The following is a 27029-nucleotide window of genomic DNA, read 5'->3' on the forward strand; positions in this document are numbered from 1 at the left end:
CCGACGGACTGGCCTCTGCATCCTTGTCCGCAGTCCCGGGCGCCTGCCCAGCCGTCAGTCCGCGCTCGCCCCGCCCCTCAGGCCCCGCCCGATACGACCCGCCCCTTCTTTCGCATTGCGGGATGGCTGGAGGCTGGCACCGTGGCCCCTGCGCCCCACGTGGGGCCCTTTCTGGGCTGGGGGGGTGGGGTGGAGGCACATCCAGAGACGACTCTCCCCCCTCCCCCGGCCCCCGGCTGATTTGCTGTGCCACTGGGAGGGTTCGGGGGTGGCTGAGCTGAGAGGGCTCCGGGAAGGAGTGACGTCAGGGTGAGTGGGAGCCCAGGAAGGAGCGAGTAGGAGAGAGGGAGGGAGAGCCAGGCAGGACCGCAGGGTCGGGGCTAGTGAGGAGCGAGGGCAAGGAGAGAGCAGTGAGGCCGGAGAGAAAGAAGCTGCCACGGAGGAAGACAGGCTGCGGGTTCCCGGGACTGCAGGTCCAGGCAGGGTAGGAACCGCTGCCCAGGGGAGCTAGGAGGAAGCGGGGAGAGAAAGCGAGCGAAAAGCGGGGGTGGGGAGGAAAGGGGGAGACTGAGGTGGGAGAGAGAAGCAGAGCGAGAGAGAGGAGTCTGCTGGAAGGAGAAAGAAGAGGGTGAGGAGGCGACAGAGGGAGAGGAGGAAGAAGAGGTAGAAGGAGAGAGAGGGGAGAGAGTAAGGAGAGAGGAGGGTTAGAGGCGCATGAAGGAGGGGAGAGGGAGCTTCAGCGTGGAGAGAGGACCGCGGAAGGAGAGAGAGAGAGCCCAGAGTGGAATGTGGCAGGGAAACAGTCCAGCGGGGAGCCAGGGGGTAGCCATGGAAGGGACAGGTGGGGAGCTGGGGGGACAGGGGAACTGGGGTCCGGAGGACGCCCCAGGCCTCTTGGGCAGGGCCTCCCTGATCATGCTCCCGTGGCCACTACCCCTGGCCTCCTCGGCCCTCACCTTGCTCTTCGGGGCCCTCACTTCCCTGTTCCTCTGGTACTGCTACCGCCTGGGCTCCCAAGACGTGCAGGCCCTAGGGGCTGGGGGCCGGGCTGGGGGTGTTCGTGGTGGGCCTGTGGGATGCTCGGAGGCCGGCGGGCCAAGCCCAAAGGGTCCTGGGGATCCCGGGGAAGGACCTAGGACGGAAGGCCTAGTGAGCCGGCGGCTTCGGGCCTACGCAAGGCGCTACTCCTGGGCTGGGATGGGTAGAGTGAGGCGGGCAGCTCACGGTGGCCCAGGCCCTGGGAGAGGGCCAGGGGTCCTAGGTATTCAGCGCCCAGGCCTGCTTTTCCTACCAGACCTGCCTTCAGCCCCCTTTGTGCCGCGGGACGCCCAGCGGCACGACGTGGAGCTCCTGGAGGGCAGCTTCCCTGCCATTTTGCGGGACTTCGGAGCTGTGAGCTGGGACTTCTCAGGGACTACCCCTCCGCCTCGGGGCTGGTCCCCACCTCTGGCCCCCGGGTGCTACCAGCTCCTGCTGTACCAAGCAGGCCGGTGCCAACCCAGCAACTGCCGCCGGTGCCCGGGGGCCTATCGGGCACTGAGGGGGCTTCGAAGCTTTATGAGTGCCAACACCTTCGGCAATGCCGGCTTTTCCGTTCTCCTGCCTGGGGCCCGGCTCGAGGGCCGCTGTGGGCCCACCAATGCCCGGGTCAGATGCCATCTGGGTAAGTAGCTGCCGCCTACTGACAACCTCCTTGCCTCCATGATTTCCTCCCCCAGACCCTTCTTTCCGCCAGAGCTGTCTGCTCTATGGTTCTCATTGTGCCTCTCTTCTTCCATGGATCCCTGTTGCCACCCACAGCAGCATTTCCTGAGCCTCGGTTATCTGCACACCATCTTCATAAGCTTTGCCGTGGTCATTCCCACCTGTACTGCGTTTCTTCACCTTGGCTCTCCCCCCGACCTTTTGTTCTACGTATTTAAAAGAAATATTTATAGCACTATCATCAGTATCACTTGCCCTAAATAGTACTCATAAAAAGCCTGGACAACACAGTGAGACCCTGTCTCTACAAATAATAAAACAATTAGCCGGGCGCGGTGGCCCATGCCTATGGTCCCAGCTACTGGAGAGGCTGAGGTGGGAGGTTCACTTGAGCTCAGCAGTTTGAGGCTGCAGTGAGCTGAGATTTTGCTACTGCACTCCAGCCTGGGTGACAAGAAAGTACTCATAAACACAAGCTGAAATTTAAAAAAGAAAGCTTTCAACAGTCTAGAACATTCTAGTTAAGTGCTCTAGTCTCTCCGATCCTGAAGCCTACACTTTTTTTTTTTTTTTTTGAGACGGAGTCTCGCTCTGTCGCCCAGGCTGGAGTGCAGTGGCACAATCTTGGCTCACTGCAAGCTCCACCTCCCGGGTTCATGCCATTCTCCTGCCTCAGTCTCCTGAGTATCTGGAACTACAGGCACCCGCCACTACACCTGACTAATTTTTTTTTTTGTATTTTTAGTAGAGACGTGGTTTCACCATGTTAGCCAGGATGGTCTCCGTCTCCTGACCTCGTGATCCGTCCGCCTCAGCCTTCCAAAGTGCTGGGATTACAGGCATGAGCCACCGTGCCTAGCCCTACACTTTCTTTTTTAAAAGGGAGCAAGGTTGGTGGGGTGTCAAAGTTACAGTAGCACCAAACTGAGATTTTCTATTTTCTTTTCTTTCTTTTTTTTTGAGACAGGGTCTCGCTCTGTCACCAGGCTGAGTGCAGTGGCACAAACATGGCTCACTACAGCCTTGACCTCCTGAGATCAAAGGATCCTCTCACCTCAGCCTCCTGAGTAGCTGGGACCACAGGTGCCCACCCCCGTGCTTGGCTGATTTTTAAAAAATTTGTGTAGGCCAGGCACGGTGGCTCACGCCTGTAATCCCAGCACTTTGGGAGGCTGAGGCGGGCGGATCACCTGAGGTTGGGAGTTCGAGACCAGCTGACCAACATGGAGAAACCCCGTCTCTACTAAAATTACAGAAAATTAGCTGGGTGTGGTGGCGCATGCCTGTAATCCCAGCTACTCGGGAGGCCGAGGCAGGAGAATCACTTGAACTCAGGAGGTGGAGGTTGCAGTGAGCCGAGATCACAACATTGCACTCCAGCCTGGGCACCAAGAGTGAAACTTCATCTCAAAAAAAAGAAAAAAAAAATTGTGTAAAGACAGGCTGGACCCGAACTCCTGGGATCAAGTGATCTTCCTGCCTTGGCCTTCCCAAAATGCTGAGATTAGGGGTGTGAGCCACCGCACCTGGCACTTTTTGATGTCTTAAAGACTGGAAGAAAATGGAAAAGGAAATAATTTTCTGTTATTCCATGCCATGACCTTGTTTTGCCCCTAATCATCTCCTGTGCTGCCAGCTGGATGTGTCCTACACTTCAGGGCACACTGGCCTCAGGATCAGTTCCCGATCCTTCCTCTCTTCCCTCTCTCTGTGCTCTAAATCATGAAAGCCTTCTGGCCAATCCTGACAGATGCCACATGTGCTATTCTTTTCAACCTAGAATCCCCTTCCCCCGTACCACCTCCTGGAAAACTCCTACTCAGCCTTCAGGACTCAAGTTTTCAAGTGCCACACTTCTTCTGGGATGCCTTCCTGTTCCCCCATCAGTTGAGTTGGCTGCGCACTTTCCACACTGCACTCAGCCATGTGGTCCTTGGGCCAGGATCATCTTTAATCTTATACCTCTTGGTGAGACAGTGCCTATCACACAGTAAGCTCTTGAGTCAAACTGTCAGAAAGCCTAGGGGGAAAAGCCATTTCCTCCAGGAAACCTTCTCTTTTCTCTAAAATGAGAGGTTGCTGCCAGGTGCCTTGGCTCATCCCTGAAATACCAGCACTTTGGGAGGCCGAAGCAGGAGGATTGCTTGAGGCCAAGAGTTCAAGACCAGCGCTATCTGTATAAGAATAAAATAAAACAAAATAAAATAAAATAATGGGTCTGGCCAGATGCAGTGGCTCACACCTGTAATCCCAGCATTTTGGGAGGCTGAGGTAGGCAGATCACTTGAGCTCAGGGGTTTGAGACCAGCCTGGCCAACATGGTGAAACCCCGTCTCTACTAAAAATACAAAAATTAGCCAGGCGTGGTGGCGGACAGCTGTAATCCCAGCTACTCGGGAGGCTGAGGCAGGAGAATTGCTTGAACCTGCAAGGCGGAGGTTGCAGTGAGCCAAGATCATGCCACTGTACTCCAACCTGGAGACAGAGCAAGACTACATCTCCAAAAAAAATAAATAAATAAAAAAAATTAACCCTGCATTGTGGCACATGCCTGTAATCCCAGCAGCTACTCTGGAGGCTGAGACATGAGAATCACTTGAACCTGGGAGGCAGAGTGAGCTGAGATCACACCATTGCACTCCAGCCTGGGTGACAGAGTGAGACTTTGTCTCAAAAAAAAAAAAAGCCAGGTGCGGTGGCTCACGCCTGTAATCCCAGCACTTTGGAAGGCCGAGGCGGGCAGATCACGAGGTCAGGAGATCGAGACCATCCTGGCTAACACGGTGAAACCCCGTCTCTACTAAAAATACAAAAAAAATTAGCCAGGCGAGGTGGCGGGTGCCTGTAGTCCCAGCTACGCGGGAGGCTGAGGCAGGACAATGACGTGAACCCCGGGGGGCGGAGCCTGCAGTGAGCCGAGATTGCACCCCTGCACTCCAGCCTGGGTGGAAGCACGAGACTCCGTCTCAAAAAAAAAAAAAAAAAAAAGGTGGGTCACACTACCCACAGCAGCGTTTCCCTAACCTCCTAGCACTTCCCTCCTCCAGGACTGTATTGTAATTATACTGTGGCCACTTTCTGGAAAGAAAGGAGGACGACCACAAAACCTGGCATTTAAGACACTTAGAGCTGCTAACTGACTGGCCAGGATGGGCCCCTGGGATGGAGGCAGGAGTGCTGGATGCCCGCGTCTCTTCTTACAGGCCTAAAGATCCCTCCTGGCTGTGAGCTGGTGGTCGGCGGTGAGCCCCAGTGCTGGGCTGAGGGGCACTGTCTACTGGTGGACGACTCTTTTCTACACACAGTGGCTCACAATGGTAACGGGGTGCCCATTCTGCAGGGGGGATGAGGGACTCAGGAGCAAAGGAGCGTTGACTAGAGGGCAGCAGAATCAGGCTCAATGGACTTCCTGTCCTACCACCACCATCTTCCAGCTGCATGACCTTGAACAAAACACATAACTTCTCCAATGCCCTAGGACCACCACCTTCTTCATCAAGTGACTGCAAGGATTAAATGAGATAATATTACGTGCACAGAAAAGCTGTTACCAGCACAGGACTCTGGGTTCCTGTCCTACCTCTTGCACTTGGGCAAAGGACTTAACCTCCTTATGCCTCTATTGCTTTGTATAAAATAGGGATAATTATGGTAATACCACAGTTTGTTTTGATGATTAAGAGTTGATAAATATCGGCCGGGCACGGTGGCTCATGCCTGTAATCCCAGCACTTTGGGAGGCTGAGGTGGGCGGATCACCTGAGGCCAGGAGTTCGAGACCAGCCTGGCCAACATGGTGAAACCCCGTCTCTACTAAAAATACAACACCACACCGGGTGTGGTGGTGAGCACCTGAAATCCCAGCTACTAGGGAGACTGAGGCACGAGAATTGCTTGAACCTGGGAGGCAGAGGTTGTAGTGAGCCGAAATTGCGCCACTGCACTCTAGCCTGGTGACAGAGCAAGACTCCATCTCAAAAAAAAAAAAAGATTTGATACATTTAAAGGGTTAGAACAAGGCCTGCCACTTATTTACTGTTTGCTTTTATGGTGTTTGGTGAGTGCTCTGGTGTGCAAGTACCTAATGTCAGCGGCTCTGCTGTTCCTGTCCCATGTGCCCTAGGCTCCCCCGAAGATGGGCCTCGAGTGGTCTTCATCGTGGACCTCTGGCACCCCAACGTGGCAGGGGCTGAGCGCCAGGCCCTCGACTTTGTCTTCGCACCAGACCCTTGAAGGAAGGTGCTCCCTTCACACACCCGGGCTGGAGAGATACTGCGCTCAGGGACGGCTTGATGGTAGCCAGGACCTCCTCTCTACTGCGGGGGGTGGGCGGGGGCGGAGGATGGGAACTGGCTAGTGAGCACTGAAATATAAATTCTGAATCCTCTCCTAACTCCTGACTACTTCCTTCCCAGGGAGAGGCTGGGGCAGGGCCTTATGGCTTCTCCTGGTACAACCAAACCAGTACCTCTTTTTTTTTTTTTTTTTTTTTTTTGTAGAGTCAGGGTCTTGCTTTGTTGCCCAGGCTGGTCTTGAACTCCTGGGCTCAAGTGATCCTTCTGCCTCAACCTCCTAAGTAGTTGGGATTACACGTGTGAGCCACCACGCCCGGCTAGATACCTCCTAACACAGGCATCTCCCCGTCCCTCTCCCCAGGAGCCAGCACCAGTTCCTCAACTTAACTTTATTTCAATAATTTAATAGAAAATTAAAATAATAAATAATATGAAACAGACTGAGAACGCTGAGCTGGGCAGGCCCAGGCCAGTCTAGTACAAAGTTAAGGAGGTAGGGAGGATGGTGGGGAGGAGGAGGTGGACTATCCTGCACGACGCGGGAGGCGGCTCAGACTGTGGTGATATTAGGAAGGGCCGCACACTTTGGCATGGACGATGCACTAAAAAAAGAGAAAGGGAATTCTAAATCCCTCTTAACCAGCTGGAGAGGGAAGGATGCAGGGCCAGGGTGGGGACAAGTGTTGGCTTCGGAAGGCTCTGAGCGGTGGGGCCGGAATGTACCATGTTGTTAGCAATGGGGTCGGGATGGGTGGAGAAGGGCCAAAGTGAGCTGTGCCATGCAATGAAGGGACAGAGGAGGACCCGCGACTTGGCCAGCAGAGCCGGGGCAAAGGTCTGGGAAGGGGAGGGAAAGAGAGAGGGACTGGGTCCCAAGGCAAGAGGAAAGCAGGGGGAGGGTCAGAGGTCAGTCCTTGAAGACAATTTGTTGGCCATGAGGACGCTCGTCGTGGGTGATGTGGCGCCGGACATGGATCCTGCGGACACGGTGCTCTCGGTTCTCTTCATCCTCCCCGCGGCCAGCCCCACCAGCTCCAGCTGCTCCCCCTGTGGCCTCCAGGAGGGCTGGGTCTGGGCCCCGGGTAGTCTCGTAGATGAGGATGTTCAGGGTCTCCTCAAAGATCCGGGCCTCTGGAAATTCCACCTGCAAAAGGCCAGCCGGCCCCAGCTCCTTCCTTCTGGTGCAGTCTGGCAGGGCCATCCCCCTACCTAGGGCCCCTGCACCGACACACCTCCTAGCCCTGCAGTCAGGTCCTTAGGCCTGGCCTGACCTCTCTGCCACTCCTTTACTCAGCAAAGTCATACTTCAAGGCTCAGCTCTGAAGTCAGGCAGGCAGAATTATTTCTCTCCTTCATCTCCTTCCTTGCCTAGTTTCTTGGTATATTTTTTCTTTTGACAAATGCTGAGTGAGTGCAGTGCACCAGGTATTGTTCTAGGCACTGCAAAAATAGCAGTGAACAAAACAAGGGTCCTGTCCTCAGGAAGTTACATTCTAGTGGGAGGACTCAGTCATACACTTAAGAAAATATAAACTAGCCTGGCGCAGTGGCTCACGCCTGTAATCCCAGCACTTTGGGAAGCCAAGGTGGGAGGACAGCTTGAGGCCAGGAGTTTGAGTCTAGTCTGGGCAACATGGTGTAACCCCATCTCTACCAAAAATACAAAAAATTAGCTAAGTGTGGTGGCCCACACCTGTGTTCCCAGCTACTCGGGAGGCTGAGGTGGGAGGATCACCTGAGCATAGGAGGCGGAAGTTGCAGTGAGCTGAGATTGCACCACTGCACTCCAACCTGGGTGACAGTGAGACCCCATCTCAAAAAAATAAATAAATAAATAAATAAAATAAAATATAAATGCAGTCAAATGATGTTTAGGAAAAGATATAAGCTGGGTGTGATGTCTCCTGACTGTAATCCCAGCATATTGGGAGGCTAAGGCAGGAGCATCGTTAGAGCCTAGGAGTTCAAGTTCAAAGCCAGCCTGGGCAATGTAGCAAGACCTCATCTATTAAAAAAAAAAAGAGAGAGCGAGAGATACGTCAGGAAAAATGGATGTGATAGCCAGAGCCAGGAGTGTTACAACTTTAAGAGTGACTCCAGGGAAGGCCTCGCTGAGGTGATATTTGACCAAAGGAGTGGGGGAGGGGACAAGGCACACAGAGCAGAAAGAGCAGCCTGGGGAGGGCCAGGGCCAGCATGAGAGCTGTAGGACAGGAGTGCACCCAGTGTCTTACTGGAAGATCAAAAGGGAGGCCAATGCAATTGAGGCAGAGATGAGAGGGAGTGGAAAGGGATGAAGTCGAAGAGGTGACTGGGGTGTTCCCTTGTGTGGCCTTGGAAGCATCTAACACAGCTCTTAGCAAACTGGTTTTTTTATTTTTTATTTATTTTTATTTTTATTTTTTATTTTTTCCTGAGACAGAGTCTTGCTCTGTCACCCAGGCTGGAGCGCAATGGTGCAATCTCAGCTCACAGCAACCTCCGCTTCCCAAGTTCAAGCGATTTTCCTGCTTCAGCCTCCCGAGTAGCTGTGATTACAGGCATGTGCCACTATGCCCGGCTAATTTTTGGATTTTTAGTAGAGACAGGGTTTCACCATGTTGTACAGCCTGGTCTCGAACTCCTGACCTCATGATCTGCCTGCCTCAGCCTCCCAAAGTGCTGGGATTACAGGTGTGAGCCACCATGCCCGGCCTTTTTTTCTTTTTTTTTTTTTTAATCGTTGTTTGTTTGTTTCTAAGACAAGATCTCACTCTGTTGCCTAGGCTGGAGTGCAGTGGTGTGATCATGTATCCCTGCAGCCTCGACCTCCTGGGCTCAAGTGATCCTCCCACCTCACCCTCCCGAGTACCTGGGTGTACCACTATGCCCGGTTAATTTTTTTTTATTTTTTGTAGAGATGGGGTCTTGCTATGTTGCCCAGGCTGGCCTCAAACTCCTGGCCTTAATGGTCCCCTGCCTCAGCCTCCTAAAGTGTTGGGATTACAGGTGTGAGCCATGCACTCTAATTATTGATTTATCTTCCTATCTTCCCAATTACAGAGGATGTTTCTTGGAAGTTGGGTCACTGATTCATTCATTCATTCAATAAATGTTTCCTAGCTTCCACTGTGTGAAAAGGGCCCAGCTAACAGGAGATAGGAAAGAAAAAGACATGACCCTGCCCTCAAGGAACTAACACCTCGCTGCTGATGCAAACCCCCTCCCCTTCCCGACACATGATAAAACACTGTCTTTAGCTATGAAGGGAGTATGACCAACTTTGGGGTTGCTGGATTGAAAGTTCATGAGTGAAGGTGACCCAAAGAAAGTGATGCTTAGCTTGAGTCTTAAGATTAAGTACAAGTTCATTAGGCAGATAGAAGGAAAGAATTCCAAGAGGCAACAGTGTGTGCAGAGGTAAGAGGTGTGAAATAGCACTGAGTGCTTAGAGACTTGCGATGACTGTGGTGTACCTGAGGCATGTGGCTCATAGTAAGCTCGGAAGGGACCAGATGAGGAAGGGCTTGTATTTTGCTCAGCACTTCATTCCCCTTGATTTCCAGCCCAGTACAGTACTTAGCACAGAGCAGGGGCTTGGGGAATATCTGCTGATGATTGCCACATTAATGACTCAGGATCTACAAACTCAGAGGATGTTCTAAGAGACATCTGATCCTGAGGTTTTAAGAATCTATTTTTGGCAATGGGCCTTTCTGAGTTTCCTTTTTTTTTTTTTTAATTAGAGTTGGGGCCTCGCTCTGTCTCCCAGGATGGAGTGCAGTGGCATGATCATAGCTCTCTGCTGCCTCAAATTCCTAGGTGGCTCACACCTATAATCCAAGCACTTTGGGAGGCCGAGGAGGGCGGATCACTTGAGGTCAGAGGTTCAGTACCAGCCTGACCAACATGGTGAAGTCTCTACTAAAGAGACTTCTCTACTACATTTAGTCTCTACTAAAAATACAAAATTAGCCGGGCAGGGAGGCGGGCGCCTGTAGTCCCAGCTACTTGGGAGGCTGAGGCAGGAGAATCACTTGAATCTGGGAGGCGGAGGTTAAGTGAGCTGAGATCATGCCATTGCACTGCAGCTTGGGCAACAGAGTGAGACTCTGTTTAAAAAAAAAAAAAAAAAAAAAGGCTGGGAGCAGTGGCTCACGCTTGTAATCCCAGCACTTTGGGAGGCTGAGACAGGTGGATCATGAGGTCAAGAGATTGAGACCATCCTGGCCAACATGGTGAAACGCCGTCTCTACTAAAAATACAAAAATTAGCTGGGCATGGTGGCACGTGCCTGTAGTCCTAGCTACTGGGGAGGCTGAGGCAGGAGAATCGCTTTAACCTGGGAGGTGGAGGTTGCAGCGAGCAGAGATTGTGCCACTGCACTCCAGCCTGGTGACAGAGCGAGACTCCATCTCAAAAAATAATAATAAAAAATAAAAAAATTACTGGGCTCAAGCAATCCTCCTGCCTTAGCCTCCTGAGTAGCTGGGATTACAGGTGCATGCCATCATGCCACCAAGCCACCAAACCTGGCTAAATTTTTTGACTTCTTACAGAGATCAGGTCCCACTATGTTGCCCAGGCTGGTCTCAAACTCCTGGGCTCAAGTGATCCTCCTGCCTTGGCCTCCCAGAGTCCTGGGATTACAGGCGTAAGCCACTATGCCTCGCCCCTTCTGAGTTTCTTTTTTTTTTTTTGGGATGGAGTCTCGCTCTGTCGCCCAGGCTGGAGTGCAGTGGCGCCATCTCGGCTCACTGCAAGCTCCGCCTCCCAGGTTCACGCCATTCTCCTGCCTCAGCCTCCCAAGTAGCTGGGACTACAGGCGCCCGCCACTACGCCCGGCTAATTTTTCTGTATTTTTAGTAGAGATGGGGTTTCACCTGTTAGCCAGGATGGTCTCGATCTCCTGACCTCGTGATCCGCCCGCCTCGGCCTCCCAAAGTGCTGGGATTACAGGCGTGAGCCACCGTGCCCGGCCCCTTCTGAGTTTCTAATGGCAACTATGGACCTCCTATACAGAAAAATGCATACACCCCCATTTCAGGAGTTGCAAACAGCCTTGAAACCCATCCAACAGGCCTAGGCTAAGCACCCTTCTCTGACCCATGACCCCCATTTCACAGAGAAAGAGACCCACAGGGATAGGGTGGCTTGCCCACTGTTGTGCACTCCAGACCCCAGGATCTGGCTCCTGCCTCCTGGTGGTGGGCTTCTTCCCCTGCCAACCTGCTTTTGTCCAGGGTCCTGGTCCTGGCCACCCCCGGCCCCCCATGTAGGCTCTGGAGCCCGTCTGACCTTGGTCTGCTTCTTCTCCGTAGCATAGACAATGGAGGTGCAGCACACCTCTGCGATTTTGCGGCCCTGCCCGTAGAAAGACCAGCAGCAGATCTCGTCCCCCAGGACATCCTTGAGGAAGAGTAGCCGCCCGTGGAAGCGCAGGGCCAGCTTGTCGAACAGCTCGATGTTCTTAAGTAGGTTGTCATCTGACGTGCTGGGGACCAGGGGACCAGGAGGCCTCAGTGCAGTTGGCACCCCTCCCTCTGTACCCCCAGAACATGGGCCTGGATGCATTCCCAGTCCTCCGCTCCTGCCCAGGGCTTTGGTGCTCAACAGGGAGCCTCCTCCGCCCCTGGGGCCAGGCTAAACGGGTCTCAGAAGGGAAGCCACATGCGCTGAGCAAATCCCAGTACAGCACAGCACAGCAGCTCCCGTGCGAGACCTGGAGCCAGGCCGCCTCCCCGGGGGTCCTGGTGTCCCCATTTTTTAACTGGGTGACACTAGGCAAGTTACTTCACCTCTTGGTGTCTCGACCTCCTCGTCTGTAAAATGGAGCTCACAACAGTACTGACCTCAAGGGGGAGGACTCTGCCAGTTCCTAGAGAGAGAGCACTTGGGACAGGCTCGCCATTATCACTTTGTCCTCACCCAAACCCATTTACTGATGACTGAGCTGAAGCTGAGAAGCAGAAAGGACCTGCCCAGAGTGCCAGGGGTAAGAGGCGAAGCCGAATCTGCGAGCAGGCACAGATGTCCTTGTAGGCCCCCTGTGCGGCCGTGGCCCTCGCCTTGGGCAGGAGCAGGGCTGTGCTGCATCCCAGGGTCCCGCCCAGTGCCCCGCACCCCGGCGGTCACCTGGTGTAGGAGTACTTGTTGTTACTGCGGTTGTGCAGGAGCTTCACCACGGGCTGGCGGGGGAGAGAGGATGGACGAGAGGGGTGAGGCTGCAGGGAGAGGGAGAGGCCCCCCCAGTGAGCCTCCACCTTGCAGGGCTTGGGGGCCTCACCTTGGAGGTGCTAGCCAGGAGCTGCTGCTCCTCCCGGGGAGATGTCACCATGGGGATGAGGCACAGCGGGGACAGCGTCTCCCTTTTTTGCTGGGGAAGAAGCGGAAGGTGGTTAACAGCACAACCAAAGGCCACGTACTCCCCCACTTAAAAGCCTTCAAAAGCTGGTTGGGAACAACTCCAGACTCCTCAGTGGTCCGCAGGGCTCTGCAGGCTCCAAGCTGCCGACCTCTCTGCCACTCTCCCTTTGCTTGCTGGGCCTTGGTCCCACGGACACCTTGCTGCTTCACACATCCAGCTTGTGCCCACCCCGGCCACTGGCTGTGCCCCTGCCCGGGATGCTTCTTTGCTCAGCTGTCAGCATGGCGGGTCTGTCACGCCATTCAGATCGAAGCTCACACAGTGCCTCCTCAGGGCCAGCCCTCCCCAGCCCTCCTGGCTAAAACAGCCTCCTCTACATCCTGCCTTTTGTGTTATCAGTTTTCTTTTTCTTTTTTCTTTTTTTGAGACAGAGTTTCGCTCGTTGCCCAGGCTGGAGTGCAATGGCGCCATCTCGGCTCACTGCAACCTCTGTCTCCCGGGTTAAAGCAGTTCTCCTGCCTCAGCCTCCTGAGTAGCTGGGATTACAGGCATGTGCCACCATGCCCAGCTAATTTTGCATTTTTAGTAGAGACGGGGATTTCTCCATGTTGGTCAGGCTGGTCTCGAACTCCTGACCTCAGGTGATCAGCCCGCCTCAGCCTCCCAAAGTGCTGGGATTACAGGCATGAGCCACTGCACCTGGCCTATCAGTTCATTTTCTACACAGCAGTTAGTGCCTGACTTTTTCTAACTTTTTGTATTTGTTTATGATCTGTCTCTTCCCACCTAGGAATAACTACCTAGTATACAGCTGATGCTCTGTATTTGTTGAATGGATGAACATATTTGTAGAGTGAATGAACTTCACTGGGTGGGATGACGTTGGAGAAAGAAATCAGAAACAAACACATGGGCTTCTTTCTCTTCTGTCTTCTAGAATCTTCATGCCAAAATCCCTCTCACTTCTCCCAACCTTGAAAACTCAATGCGCAATTCTAGTACAAATTCCAGATTTGTTTTTTGTAGAAACTCATAAGACTCTCTAAAATTAACATAGAAGAATAAAAGTCTACAATTACTTAGGCCATTTTTTTTTTTTTTTTTTTTTTTTTGAGAGAAGGTCTTGCTGTCATCCAGGCTGAGTGCAGTGGCGTGATCACAGCTTACAGCAGCCTTGACCTCCTGGGCTCAAGCCATCCTCCCAAACTTAGGTCAGTTTTTAAAAAGAGCAAAGAGGAAAGGCCGACCTTGCCAGATATTAAGATAGGCTGCAAAGCCACGACAGTGAGAAGGGTTATCAGTTCAGGCACAGAAACAAAAATACCTGAGAAACACAACAGCGCGATCAGAAACAGACCACTGTGTATATGAGAACTGGTATTTTTAAAAAGACACCACAAATGTGCGAGAGGAATTACGGAGTATGAATTCATTATCACTGTGTAACAAACTGCCCCCAATTTACCAGCTTAAATTAACAATATTTATTACTTCTGTTTCTGAGGGTCAGGAACTCAGCAGTGGCTCGGCTGGGTGACTCTGGCATGGGGTCTCTTCTGAGGCTGTGGCCAAGATGTCAGTGGGACTGTGGGCATCTAAAGGCATGATCGCCCCTAGAGGATGCATTCTGAGAAAGCTTGTTCATGTGGCTGGCAAGTTTGCACTAGCTGCTTGCAGGAAACAACAAATCCCTGCCACGTAGATCTCTCCACAGGGTTGCTTGAGTATCCTCATAGCATGGCAACTGGCTTCTCCAGAGCAAATAATTCCAGAGAAGGCAAGGTGGAAGCCTCGTTGTCTTTTTTGAGATGGAGTCTCACTGTGTCGCCCAGGCTGGAGTGCAGTGGCGTGATATCGGCTCACTGCAACCTCCGCCTCCCAGGTTGAAGCGGTTTTCCTGCCTCAACCACCCAAGTAGCTGGGATTACTGAGGTGTGCCATCACGCCCAGCTAATTTTTGTATTTTTAGTAGAGACAGCGTTTCACCATGTTGGTCAGGCTGGTCTCAAACTCCCGACCTCAGGTGATCCACTCGCCTCAGCCTCCCAAAGTGCTGGGATTACAGATGTGAGCCACAGTGCCAGGCCCCTCCATTGTCTTTTATGACGTAGATCTGTTGGTCCTATCCAGTGAGGAAGGAGATGACGCATGGGAACGAGCACCAGGGGATGAGAATCATCAGGCTGCCTTGGCAGCTGGCTCCATAGGCCACCGCTGGCCCTCAGTGATTTCCCCCCTCCCACATGCCAAATATACTCACCACCTCCCAGGATCCCCCATCATCCCATTACAGCATTAGCTCAAAGTACAGAATCTCGTCATCTCAGTCAGGTCCAGGTGGGGATGTGGCTCTAGCAGGCAGTTCCTTAACTATGGCTCCTTAAGTGCATTTCTTTTTTTTTTTGAAATGGAGTCTTGCTCTGTCTCCCAAGCTGGAGTGCAGTGGCACCATCTCACCTCACTGAAAACTCTGCCTCCCAGGTTTAAGTGATTCTCCTGCCTCAGCATCCCAAGTAGCTGGGAATACAGGCATGCACCACCACCCCAGCTAATTTTCTTTAGTAGAGATGGGATTTCACCATGTTGGCCAGGCTGGTCTTGAACTCCTGACCTCAAGTGATCCACCTCCCTTGGCCTCCCAAAGTGTTGGGATTACAGGTTTGAGCCACTGCATCCAGCCCTTAAGTGCATTTCCTATCTGCAGACCTGTGAGCTAAAGAGACAGGTCATCTCCACACTCCCAGTGTGCAGTGGTAGAGGCAGGCACAGGATAACCAGTAAGGACACTCTTGCTCAAAAGCAGGGGAAGCCGGGTGTGGTAGCGTGTGCCTGACATCCCAGCTACTCGGGAGGCCAAGGTAGGAGGATTACTTGAGCCCAGGAGTTCGAGACCAGCCTGGGCAATGTAGCAAGACTCTGTCTCAAAAAAAAAAAAAAAATGGGGCAGGGGACAGGAGGCACATATAAGTCACACATATAAGTCACTGGTCTGTAGAAATTCTGTAATCCAGTTGGAGAAATGCTAGGAACTCTTTGATGCCTACTCCTGTTCATGAATGATTCTCCATGGCTCTCCCTGAGTCGTTCTACCTCTTCCATGAAAGATGTTTGCAGCTCCACAGTTTCATCTGCCTGCTTCCTGCCTGTAGAAGTTTGGGTGTGCAAAGGCGTCTTGTCCTTTTGCACTGGCTCTGTCCCTTTCAGTCCAAGCTGGCAGTGTCTCTGCCAATATAATTCTCTTCATAACTTATTGGGTATCTTGCATGTCTTAGGGTTTACTACATTAGAAAAAAGCCACACCTAGAAATCTCTGCAAGTGGCCAGGCACAGTGGCTCACGCCTGTAATCCCAGCACTTTGGGAGGCCGAGGCGGGTGGATCACCTGAGGTCAAGAGTTAGAGACTAGTCTGACCAACATGGTGAAACCCCATCTCTACTAAAAATACAAAAATTAGCTGGGCATGGTGGTGGGCACCTGTAATCCCATCTACTCGGGAGGCTGAGACAGGAGAATCGCTTGAACCCAGGAGGAGGAGGTTGCAGTGAGCTATCTAAAAAAAAAAGAAAAAGAAAAAAGAAAATCTCTGCAAGATAAGCCCTTCTCTACTTTGGGCTTGTGCTGAGATGCTGAGAGACAACACCTTTAACCTTCTCAGAAGCGTGATTATTATTTGATTCGACTGGAAGTTCCCTCTGAAGCATCTTGTTGGTATTTCTGAGGTCTTAACAAAGGACTTTTTCATCACATCCTCAGCTTGACCTTTAGACCACATTTCCCTGTATTTAATGCCTTGTGTTTAATCTTTGCATGGAAGCCATTTGTTAATTTTAACATCACTCGTTATCTGGAAAGGCTGGGAATTTTCAAACCCAACAATTTCAGGCTCCTTTTCACTTAAGTGGTTTTTTCTTTAACTTACTCTCTCCTCTTCAATTTTACTATAAGCAGCAAGAAGCTAGGTGGCACCTTCAACATTCTGTCTGGAAAGCTCCTTAGCTAGACCATCCGTTCATTAGGTATATTTCCTACCCTCCACACTAATGCAGGAGACAGTGTTGCTAAACTTTCTGCCGCTACACAAGGATCTCCTTTCCATCAGTTTCCAATAGCATTTTCCTAACTGTTCTTTAAGCCCTTATTGCAGCTGTCTTAAAGGTCACTGGACTCTTATTAACAGACTTTCTTACCTTTTTTCTTTTAATTTTTTTAGAGACAAGGTCTCACTATATTGCCCAGGCTGGTCTCGAACTCCTGAACTCAAGTGATCCTCCCACCTTGGCCTCCAAAAGTTATGGTATTACAAGCGTGAGCCACTGTGCCCAGCCAATACTTTTTAACACTCCTTAAGCTTTTACTAACAATCTCCTCAAAGTCCTTCCATCTTCTTCCCACTTCTCAGTTGTAAAGTTACTTCTACATTTGAGGTTTCTGTTATGGCAGACCCCCATTCCAGAAACCAAAGTCTGTTCTCTGTTACTGGGTAACAAATTACTACAAACTCAGCAGCTTAAAACAATAGCCGAGGTGTGGTGGCTCATGCCTGTAATCTCAGCATTTTGGGAGGCCAAGGCTGGAGGACTGCTTGAAGTCAGGAGTTCGAGACCAGCCTGGCCGACATAGCAAGACTCCGTCTCTATTTAAAAATAAATAAATAAAAATAAACATTATCTCACAGTTTCTGTGGGTCAGGAATTTGGGATCGGCTTAGCTAGGTGGACCTGGCCCAGAGTCTGTCATGAAGCTGCAGTATGGATTTTGGCTAGGGCTGCAGTCATCGGAAGGTTTGCCTGGGCCTAGAAGCTCTGCTTCTGAGACAGTCACCAGTATGGCGGGGAGTCTGTCCTTGCTGTCAGCAGGGGCTTCAGTTCCTCACCAAGTGGACCTCTGCCTAGGGATGCCTGAGTGTCCTCGCATAGCATTCACATAGAGTGAGTGATCCCAAAGAGAGGCAGAAGCTGTAATGTCTTTTATGACCTAGCTTCAAAGTCACATGCTGTCATTTCTGCAATGTCCTATTGGTCATACACAAGGGTCTCCTTGGTGAGGAACTGAAAAGGTCTGCCCTATTTGGTGTGGGAGGGGACTAAACAAGAGCCTGGAAACCAGGAGGCAAGAACCCCTGGTGGCTGTCTTGGGTGCTGGCTACCTCTGGACTGTTTAATACCTGGCACTGGGAAAACTACCTCACCCCATGGAAGACAAAAATGAGCTAAATCCCTTCACAATCATATTTACAAAAGTGAGTTCCATTTAGATTAAAATACCCATATATGAAAAAAATCCATATTTAAAACTATAGGCCAGGTATGGTGGCTCACGCCTGTAATCCCAGCACTTTGGGAGGCCGAAGTGGGCAGATCGCTTGAGCTCAGGAGTTTGAGACCAGCCTGACCAACATGGCGAAACCCCCTTTCTACAAAAAATACAAAAATTAGCCGGGTGTGGTGGCTCACGCTTGTAATCCCAGCACTTTGGGAGACCAAGGCGGGCGGATCACGAGGTCAGGAGTTCGAGACCAGTCTGGCCAACATGGTGAACCCCATCTCTGCTAAAACACAAAAATTAGCTGGGCATGGTGGTGCACGCCTGTAATCCCAGCTACTCAGGAGGCTGGGGCAGGAGAATCGCTTGAACCCGGGAGACAGAGGTTGCAGTGAGCCAAGATCATGCCATTGCACTCCAGTCTGGGCAATACAGTGAGCCACTGTTTAGAAAAAAAAAAAAAGAAAAAAAAATCAGCCAGGCATCATGGTGCACGCCTGTAATCGCAGCTACTCGGGAGGCTGAGACATGAAAATCGTTTGAACCTGGGAGGTGGAGGTTGCAGTGAGCCGAGATGACACCACTGAACTCTAACCTGGGCGACAGATCAAGACTCTGCCTCAAAAAATAAAAATAAAACTATAAAGCTCACAAGAAATAGAAAATCAGAAAAACATTTTTAAACAAGACCATAAGGATACAGCATTAGGCAAAAAATGGTGAGGAATTGGACTACATCAAAATCAAGAATTTTTCAAGTTGACAATGGAAAGCGTGACTTTACAAATAATCTCATGTAATAATGTTGAAGAGAAAAGACTTACAGGTATTCTGTGGCACAAATGTAATTACTGGTTCAGGTAAGGATTATCAATTTGTGTGTCATTGATAGGTAACTGCCTTAATACAGTGGCCAAATAATACCATATGCATTATTTTATAGTTAGCAACAAGGAAATGTAACAATGATAGAGAAATCAAACCACCATCCCCTAGATCCAGGGGCCAATTATGAAGGTCATTAATGACGAGTCATATTAACAATATTACAGGTTGCTTGATGTGGCCCAACGTGAAATACATACATAATATTACCTAAAATGTATTCTAAACAAAATGTTTAATATCAGTCATTTTATTTATTTTATTATTTATTTATTTTGAGACAGAGCCTTGCTCTGTTGACCAGGCTGGAGTGCAGTGGTGCAACCTTGACTCACTGCAACCTCTGCCTCCCAGGTTCAAATAATTCTTCTGCCTCAGCCTCCTGAGTAACTGGGACTACAGGCACTCACCACCACTCCCAGCTAATTTTTGTAATTTTTATTTATTTATTTACTTATTTTTTTGAGGCGGAGTCTCACACTGTTGCCCAGGCTGGAGTGCAGTGGCGTGATCTCGGCTCACTGCAACCTCCGCCTCCCAGGTTCAAGTGATTCTCCTATCTCAACCTCCTGAGTAGCTGGGATTACAGATGCCCACCACCAGGCCTGGCTAATTTTTTTGTATTTTTAGTAGAGACAGGGTTTCACCATGTTGGCCAGGCTGGTCTTGAACTCCTGACCTCGTGATCCACCTGCCTCAGCCTCCCAAAGTGCTGGGATTACAGGCATGAGCCACCGCACCTGGCATAATTTTTGTATTTTTAATAGAGATGGGGTTTCACCATGCTGACCAGGCTGGTCTCAAACTCCTGACCTCAAGTGATCCACTTGCCTTGGCCTCCCAAAGTGCTGGGATTATAGGTGTGAGCCACCGTGCCCACCCAATATCAGTCATTTAAAATCTACAGTCTGGTTTACAGGAAATTAAGGATAAGGCTGGGTAATAAACCACATGATACCGGGAGTAAACAACCAGGCAAAGTTGGAAAGCAGGTCATTGTGCAGGACAACTGGCAGTGTCTTTAACAGGCCAGCATTGTGAGGAAAAAGGGACTCCTTGGATTGTAATAAAGTAATGCTTATGGTATTATTTGGTCACTGTATTAAGGCAGTTACCTATCAATGATAATCCTTACCTGAACCAGTAATTACATTCGTGCCATAGAATACCCATAACTCTTATCATCTTTTCAACATTATTACATGAGACTATTTATAAAGACATGCTTTCCATTGCCAACTTGCAGATAACCAGACGCAACGTGAAGATCTAGACTGGACCCTGGTTTGATGAACCAGCTGTAAAAACACATTTCTGGAACAACTGGAGAAACCGGAGTATGCCCTAGACTGGATATTAAATAAAAATTTATTGACATGTAAAGATGGCAATTATTAACAACAACAAAAAACAGATTATAAAACATTTCATACAGCACGATTGTATTTTGGCAAGCAAACACACACACGCACACACATACTCTCAAACAGGAAACGACCTGGAAGAATATTTGGTGCTTTTATTTTTTAGATTATTTGTGTTTCTGAAATTTCTACAATTAATAAATACTGCTTTAAAGTAATAAATGGTTATTTGTAATTTTAAAAAATCAAGGACTTCCATTCAATGCTAGATGCCACAAGCAGGTGACATTCTAAGAAAAAATATTGGCGGTATCTACATTGACTAGAAATTTTTATCTAGAACAGACTTTTTCAACTGAAGTTCCTCATCTGAATCTCAAAAACCAGCAAATATGGCCGGGCACGGTGGCTCACACCTGAATCCCAGCACTTTGGGAGGCCAAGGCAGGTGGATCACTTGAGGTCAGGAGTTCGAGACCAGCCTGGCCAACATGGCGAAACTCCATCTCTACCAAAAATACGATAAAATTAGCCGGGCATTGTGGTGCACACATGTAGTCCCAGCTACTCAGGAAGCTGAGGCAGGAGAATCACTTGAACCCCAGAGAAGGAGGTTGCAGTGAGGCAAGATCGCGCCACTGCACTCCACCCTGGGCGACAGAGCAAGACTCCACCTCAAAAAAAGAAAAACAAAAACAAAAAAACAGCAAATAATTCGAGTGTTTTCTGAACTTTGCTGAGAACAGTAGGTAAATAGTCCCATGCTACAGGCTTAGAGGTTAATTTGTTATGTATAATCCATGCCCCAGGGCATGTATAAGACATACCCATACGTAGTAGGGCTTAATTATCCTTAGGAACTAAACTAAAATATGCAAAGATCTCCTGCTAAGCAACATGAAAAACAAAAAAGCAGAAAATCTGGTAAAGAACATGAATAAGCAATTCACAGGAAGGGAAACAAAAAAACAATAGTGAGTATATGAAAAGATGCTGAACCTCATTAGTAATCAGAGGCATGCAAATGAAAATGAGATCATGCTACGCTCATCGGATTGGCAAAATTAGAAAGCTGGATGATGCCATGTTTTGATGAGGACATGCAGAAATGGGATCTCTTATGAACTGCTCATTATGAAGATAAAGTACTATAACCATTCGGGAGAGCAATTAGATGATATTTACTAAAACGCCGTTTGCAGGTGTCCTGTTATCTAGCAATTCTACTCCCAGCTACAATCACAGGAGACTGGCACAGAATCAGAAGGGAGCATGTACCAGGATGCTCATGGGGACACGGTTTGTAGGGGCAGGAACTGGAAGGCAATCTAGGTCTCCAACCTCAGGGGAATGTATGAACAAAATATGGTGAATGAACACCATAGATTTCTCTGCAGCTGTTAGAAGCAAAGAACTAGATGTACTTGGAGCAGCATGAATAGATCTTGAAAAAAAGTGCTGAATTTAAAAAACACAATGCAACAGAAACGGATTCACAGTTTCAATGCCATTTATGGACATTTAAAATGCACACATATGCAGAACAATGCTTTAGCTTTTTGAGCGTATGTATCAAAACATTAAAATTGGATGGGTGCCCCTGGGGAAAAGGAAAGTAGGCAGGGGATTGGGAATGAAGGGAAAGAAATAAAATTAAAAGACAAAAGGTTTGCATAGACCAATATTGATGAAGTGCCACACACTGAGGAGTGTGCTGAGCTGTGTGAGGTGTTGAGGGAACCTGGAAAGGAGAGAGTAGGAGTACAGAAAAGTACTGCCCTTGGGAGGCTGAAGGTCAGATAGTCAGCTAGCCTGGGGTCAAATCTGAGCTCTGCTGCTTCCCAGCTCTTTGACCTTGGACGCGTCATGCAAGCTCCCTCGAATTTCTTTTTATGTCAAACAAGGGTACAAGACGTATACACAAGCAGATAGCAGAATTGCTCCTGACACACAGTGGGTACATGATAACATTAGTAAATTTAAAACTACAGGCCGGGTACAGTGGCTCACGCCTGTAATCCCAGCACTTTGGGGGGCCAAGGCGGATGGATCACTTGAGGTCAGGAGTTCAAGACCAGCCTGGCAAACATGGTGAAACCCCGTCTCTACTAAAAACACAAAAAAGTAGCAAAGCGTGGTGGCAGGCGCCTGTAATTCCAGCTACTTGGGAGGCTGAGGCAGGAGAATTGCTTGAACCTGGGAGGCAGAGGTTGCGGTGAGCCAAGATCACGCCATTGCACTCCAGCCTGGGCGACAGAGAGACTCTGTCTCAAAACAAGACAAAACAAAACAAAACAAAAATGCTACAGAGCAGGAATGCACTTCCAAGATCTAGTACAATGAATGTTTCTCAAATGCAAGTGGTAATTTATTAATGGGTCATGAAATAAGTAATGGGTCCCAAACAGCATTAAAAAGAAAGAAGGTTATCAGAGTACATTTCACTAAAAATATCTTTTTATAGAACTGTTATTTCAGTTTTATATAATGAGTGCTAAAATGCATTTTTTCCCTGTGGCAGGCAATCTAAAAGTTTGAAAAACATGGATATTGTCCAAAGGAGTTCTACACCTTTGGGTTTCAAGAACCAGTAAGTACTCCCTGAGACAAAAGTTGTTCAGGGAGGCCACCTTTTAATCTATAAAGGGCATTCGAAAAGAAACTTTTATAATCTTCTCTTACTATTGTAACATAAAAGAAAAGACATTTTTAACATTGTAAAAATAGAACAGAATAACAGGCTTTATGTAAAACTCACTACTTTGTACTTCTTTTTCTCCCTTCCCTATCTTTCGGAGCCCGAGGACAGAATCCCAGAGGTAGAAATGGACTCACTGAAGGTCACTGAGTCAGCTGTGACAGAGGTGACACGGAACCCTTATGTCCTGGCTTCACTTTCCAAGCTCTACTCCTCAGAACCCTAACAGGTCCACAAAAGTGGAGCCCAGCAGGTCGGGTCTCTAGAATTCCCAACCCTGTTTTACTGGGAGTGGCCCTGCTTCTGTGAGATTTCATCTGAATAAAGAATTTCACTGTTTAAAAAAAAAAAAAAAATTAGAAAGCCCCTGGGGGGCAGAAGCCATGGGAGAATGCTGCCTCCCAGGATAGGGCCAGATCGCAGAGGTTATTATATTTCAATTTAAATTTAGATGTTTTTCCCTAGTGACATGAGGGAGCTATTTAGGATTTCTGAGCAAGAGAGAGAATAGATAGGGGTTGTGTTTGAAGATAATTACTCAGGTGCGAGTGTAACAGCTGGACTGGCTGCATAGGAACAGTGGAAAGCAGAGAGCAGCTGTTTAACCATTGCCAAGGTCCTGGCATGAGGTTGGGGTGGGGGTACTGCCTGAGGCAGCAGGGATGCAGAAGATGGCACCTCAAATTCTCTGGGGTTATGGCCAGTCAGAGCCAGGCTCTCCAAGCCATACCCCATTATCTCCTTTTTTCTGCCCTAATACCTGCTTGGGCAGCTCTCCCAGGAACATAGGCACGGGGACTCGGAAGGCCCTCACCTGCAGCGCCAGCTGGCAGTCCTCTATCAGGCCCTGCACCAGGTAGTAGCGTGCTTCGCCCAGCAGCTCCCCCAGTTCTCTGGTACTCTCCGGCAGTGGCACAGACCCATCCCGCAGGTAATTGAGGATTGTACCAAAGTGACGGCCGCTCCGGTCAATCAGCACCCAACCTGGTGGGGTGGGGAGAGGCAGGGGGAAAGATGGCTTTGCTATGGGACCTGGAGCTACTAAATTTAAAAAAAAATTTTGTAGAGATGGAGTCTCACTATGTTGCTCAGACTGGTCTTGAACTCCTGGGCTCAAGTGATCCTCCCATCTCGGCCTCCCAAGTACTTGGATTATAGGTGTGAGCCACCAAACCTGGCCTCAATTATAAGAAAAAAGGATTCCAGCCAGGCGCGGTGGCTCATGCCTGTAATCCCAGCACTTTAGGAGGCTGAGGCAGGCAGATCACCTGAGGTCAGGAGTCTGAGACTAGCCTGACCAACACGGAGAAACCCCATCTCTACTAAAAATACAAAATTAGCTGGGCTTGGTGGCACATGCCAGCTACTCGGGAGGGCAAGGCAGGAGAATCGCTTGAACCTGGGAGGTGGAGTTTGCAGTGAGCTGAGATCGCGCCATTGCACTCCAGCCTGGGCAATAAGAGGGAAACTCCGTCTCAAAACAAAAAAAAAAAAAAAAAAAAAGAAAAGTAAAGTAAAGAAAAGAAGGCCAGGCACGGTGACTGATGCCTGTAATCCCAGCACTTTGGGAGGCTGAGGTGGGCAGATCACCTGAGGTCAGGAGTTCAAGACCAGCCTGACCAACATGGAGAAACCCCGTCTTTACTAAAAACACAAAATTAGCCGGGCGTGGTGGCGCATGCCTGTAATCCCAGCTACTCAAGAGGCTGAGGCAGGAGAACTGCTTGAACCTGGGAGGTGGAGGTTGCGGTGAGCCGAGATCGTGCCATTGCACTCCAGCCTGGGCAACAAGAGTGAAACTCCATCTCGGAAAAAGAAAAGAAAAAGGATTCCAAAGCCACAAAAAAGTCTGAATATTGATCTGTCTCAAACCTGTGCCACAGCCAAGAAATCTCTTTAAAACATCTCCAGCGAGTTCTCCCTTACGTTTTTACACATATTCAGCCAGAGAATTAATTCATCCATATCTGGTCTACAGTCAGAAGGCCCTCCCCATGAGAAAGTTCTTGCAGAATTACCTTATCAATAAACTGCTAACCCCCAAAGTTAATTCTCACCATCCTATTTAATTAAAATGTCCACCTCCCCTCCGTCCAGTTCACTGCCATTTTAACTTTTATATTCTTCATAGAACTTACTATCAAAAAAAGAAAAAAGAAAGAACTTACTACTATCTGCAATTGCATGTGCATATACATTTTGTTTACTTGCTTATTGGTCTTCTGATCTCCCACTTCCCTAAAAAAGGGGAATTTCCGTAATTTTGTCAGGTTCATTTACCTATCTCCAGCACTAACTGATATTTTACAAATACTTATTGGACAAACGAATTCTTCCTTTTTTTTTTTTTTTTTTTGAGACAGAGTCTCTGTCGCCCAGGCTGGAGTGCAGTGGCACCGTCTCGGCTCACTGCAACCTCCGCCTCCCAGGTTCAAGCGATTCTCCTGTCTCAGCCTCCCAAGTAGCTGGGCTACAGGCGCATACCACCACGCCCGGCTAATTTTTGTATTTTTAGTAGAGACGGGGTTTCGCCATATTGGTCAGGCTGGTCTCGAACTCCTGACCTCAGGTGATCCACCGCCTCGGCCTCCCAAAGTGCTGGGATTAAAGGCGTGAGCCACCGCACCTGGCCGAATTCTTCACCTCTGATACTTGAAGGCAGATCTCCGCCTCCCAAATTTTTATTCTCCTGCTCTCACAGTCCTCGTTAACCCTTCCCTTAAGACTCTCCCACTCCCAAACTCCAAAACTTCAAAGTCTCACTTGGGCACGAAGGGTCCAAACTTGAATGCAACACTCCAAGAAGGTAAGGTTCACCTGCCAAGGAGACCTGTCCACCCTCCACTCTGGTGTCCCTGGCAAACCCAAAGCAGCCTCCTTCTGCAATGTGTATATACAGGTGGATTCCTAGAGTGTACAGGGACCTGTGTCAGGGGAACACAGAGACAGACAAGATCTCCCAGCTCTCCTGGCTGGCTGTTAACAGTTCTGAAGCAGAGTGGGAAACAAAAGGCTGGGCAGTCGGAAGAAACTGATGAAGGCTGCCAGGAGTAGTACTGCAGGCAGCAGGGCTGGTTCCTAAGTCTTGAGCTGAGGGGTGAAGGGTGGGAGAGGTGGTCATGAGGATTATGAACTGACACGTTCAATCACTTACCACAGCGCCTGGCAGAGTTAGGGGTTCCGTAACTGTTGGTTATTGCTGGGGGTAAAGGATTGGGGGAGGAGAAGAGAAATTATGAATGAGAAAGGGGAGGAGATGGGATGTGGGGGCTGGAGGGAGCTGAGAATGAGTTGACTGGACAGTAGCGGGCAGAGAGAAGGGGCATGAGGAGCCCCGGTGGTGAGAGACTGCGGGGAACGGGAGTTGGGGGTCTGGGGATGGGGGCACGGTAGGGGCGCCGCTCGTACCTCCGGCATCGGTCAGCACCTCCGCGCGGCCGCTGAACATGGCCTTGAGCATGGTGTCCTGTCCCGTGAGGGTGCGCAGCGTGGTGTAGTGCAACGAGCCGCCCACGTTCAGCTTCACGTATTTGCTGTTCGGGGTCAGCGGCTTGAGACCGTAGGCGGCGGGGCCAGGCTCGAGACCCGAGGGCTTGGGGGCTTCCAGGGACGGGGCCGCGGCGGCCGCCGGGCCCGAAGCCTCCGCCGACATGCCGGGTAGCAGCGGCAGACGGCGATCTCAGGCTCTCTACGCGCCCTGCGGGCTGCTCCCGCAGACCCTCGGCCGGCCCCCAGCCCTCGAGCCAGACCGCTCGGCGCACACGCCCACTCACCGCAGCTACTCGGCGAGACCAGCCCTCCGCCCCATCTGGCTCGCACCACCCGGAAGCCGGCGCCGAGCAGCTGCGCAGGCGCGGCCCCGCCCCCGAATGGGGACGGGGCTGCGAGTATGGAGCATGCGCAGTGGGCTTGCTGGGGGAACCGGTGGAAGTTTGGCTTGTGGCCTGAGGGTTCCCCGGGCGGGTAGACGTGCGCTCCCCTCTGGTCTCGAGTCCCCAAGACCAGATCGAGGATGCGGCCGACCCCTTGTCCGATGTGGAAAGCGAAGTCTCCGCCTCGTGATTGGGTCTCTGCTGTCAGAGAGCTTCACGAGCTTGAAGGGAAACAGACCGAGAGGTCTGGGCATTGGGCAGTTTTCCCGCCTCCCAGCCCCGCGCACTGAGCACACCGTGACGAAAACTGCGAACAAAGCGCGGAGGGAAGCTCTTAAAGGAGGCCAAAGCGGCCGGGCGCTGTGGCTCACACCTGTAACCCCAGCCTGTAAGCCTAGCTACTCGGGAGGCCGAGGCAGAAGGAGAGCTTGAAGCCAGTAGTTGGAAGCTGCAGTAATCCGTGATCGGACCACTGCACTCCAGCCTGGGCAACATAACGTCCTTTAAAAGAAAAAAACAGAGGCCAAAAGGGGTAGCAGTGGTGCCCGGGCACCAAGGATGGAAGGCCTCTCTGAGGAGGTGATGCGGAGCTGAAGCTGGGA

General features: G+C 50.2%; 2 protein-coding genes across 9 annotated transcripts; one reads left to right on the plus strand and one right to left on the minus strand.

The window, feature by feature from the left end:
* The first annotated feature begins 125 nt into the window (after positions 1–125).
* Positions 126–19882, plus strand: ASPHD1 (aspartate beta-hydroxylase domain containing 1). 3 transcript variants are annotated; one of them, XR_008649344.2, is made up of 4 exons: positions 126–1663; positions 4908–5021; positions 5828–5999; positions 19740–19882. XR_008649344.2 is itself a non-coding variant. In XM_055233078.2 (3 exons), the coding sequence occupies exons 1-3, from the start codon at positions 715–717 to the stop codon at positions 5935–5937; spliced, it is 1173 nt and encodes a 390-aa protein (XP_055089053.1). In that variant the 5' UTR covers positions 126–714; the 3' UTR covers positions 5938–6097. The 3 variants fall into 3 exon arrangements, 1 of the variants encoding a protein (XP_055089053.1); XR_010114227.1 differs by lacking the exon at positions 19740–19882 and adding an exon at positions 6204–6439; XM_055233078.2 differs by lacking the exon at positions 19740–19882 and having other exon boundaries at positions 5828–6097.
* On the minus strand, positions 6374–26414 carry KCTD13 (potassium channel tetramerization domain containing 13). 6 transcript variants are annotated; one of them, XM_055233081.2, is made up of 7 exons: positions 25964–26411; positions 25710–25754; positions 23370–23539; positions 12265–12354; positions 12114–12166; positions 11277–11472; positions 6374–6601 (listed from the first exon to the last, which is right to left on the minus strand). In XM_055233081.2, exons 1-7 carry the CDS (start codon positions 26205–26207, stop codon positions 6566–6568), a joined length of 834 nt encoding a protein of 277 aa, XP_055089056.1. In that variant the 5' UTR covers positions 26208–26411; the 3' UTR covers positions 6374–6565. The 6 variants fall into 6 exon arrangements, with proteins under 6 accessions (XP_055089056.1, XP_055089054.1, XP_055089055.1 ...); XM_055233079.2 differs by having other exon boundaries at positions 6374–7143; positions 25964–26407; XM_063611948.1 differs by lacking the exon at positions 6374–6601 and adding an exon at positions 7150–8004 and having other exon boundaries at positions 25964–26414.
* Positions 26415–27029: the final 615 nt, after the last annotated feature.

Source organism: Symphalangus syndactylus, chromosome 11 (genome assembly GCF_028878055.3).
Source record: "Symphalangus syndactylus isolate Jambi chromosome 11, NHGRI_mSymSyn1-v2.1_pri, whole genome shotgun sequence".
Lineage (NCBI taxonomy): Eukaryota > Metazoa > Chordata > Mammalia > Primates > Hylobatidae > Symphalangus > Symphalangus syndactylus.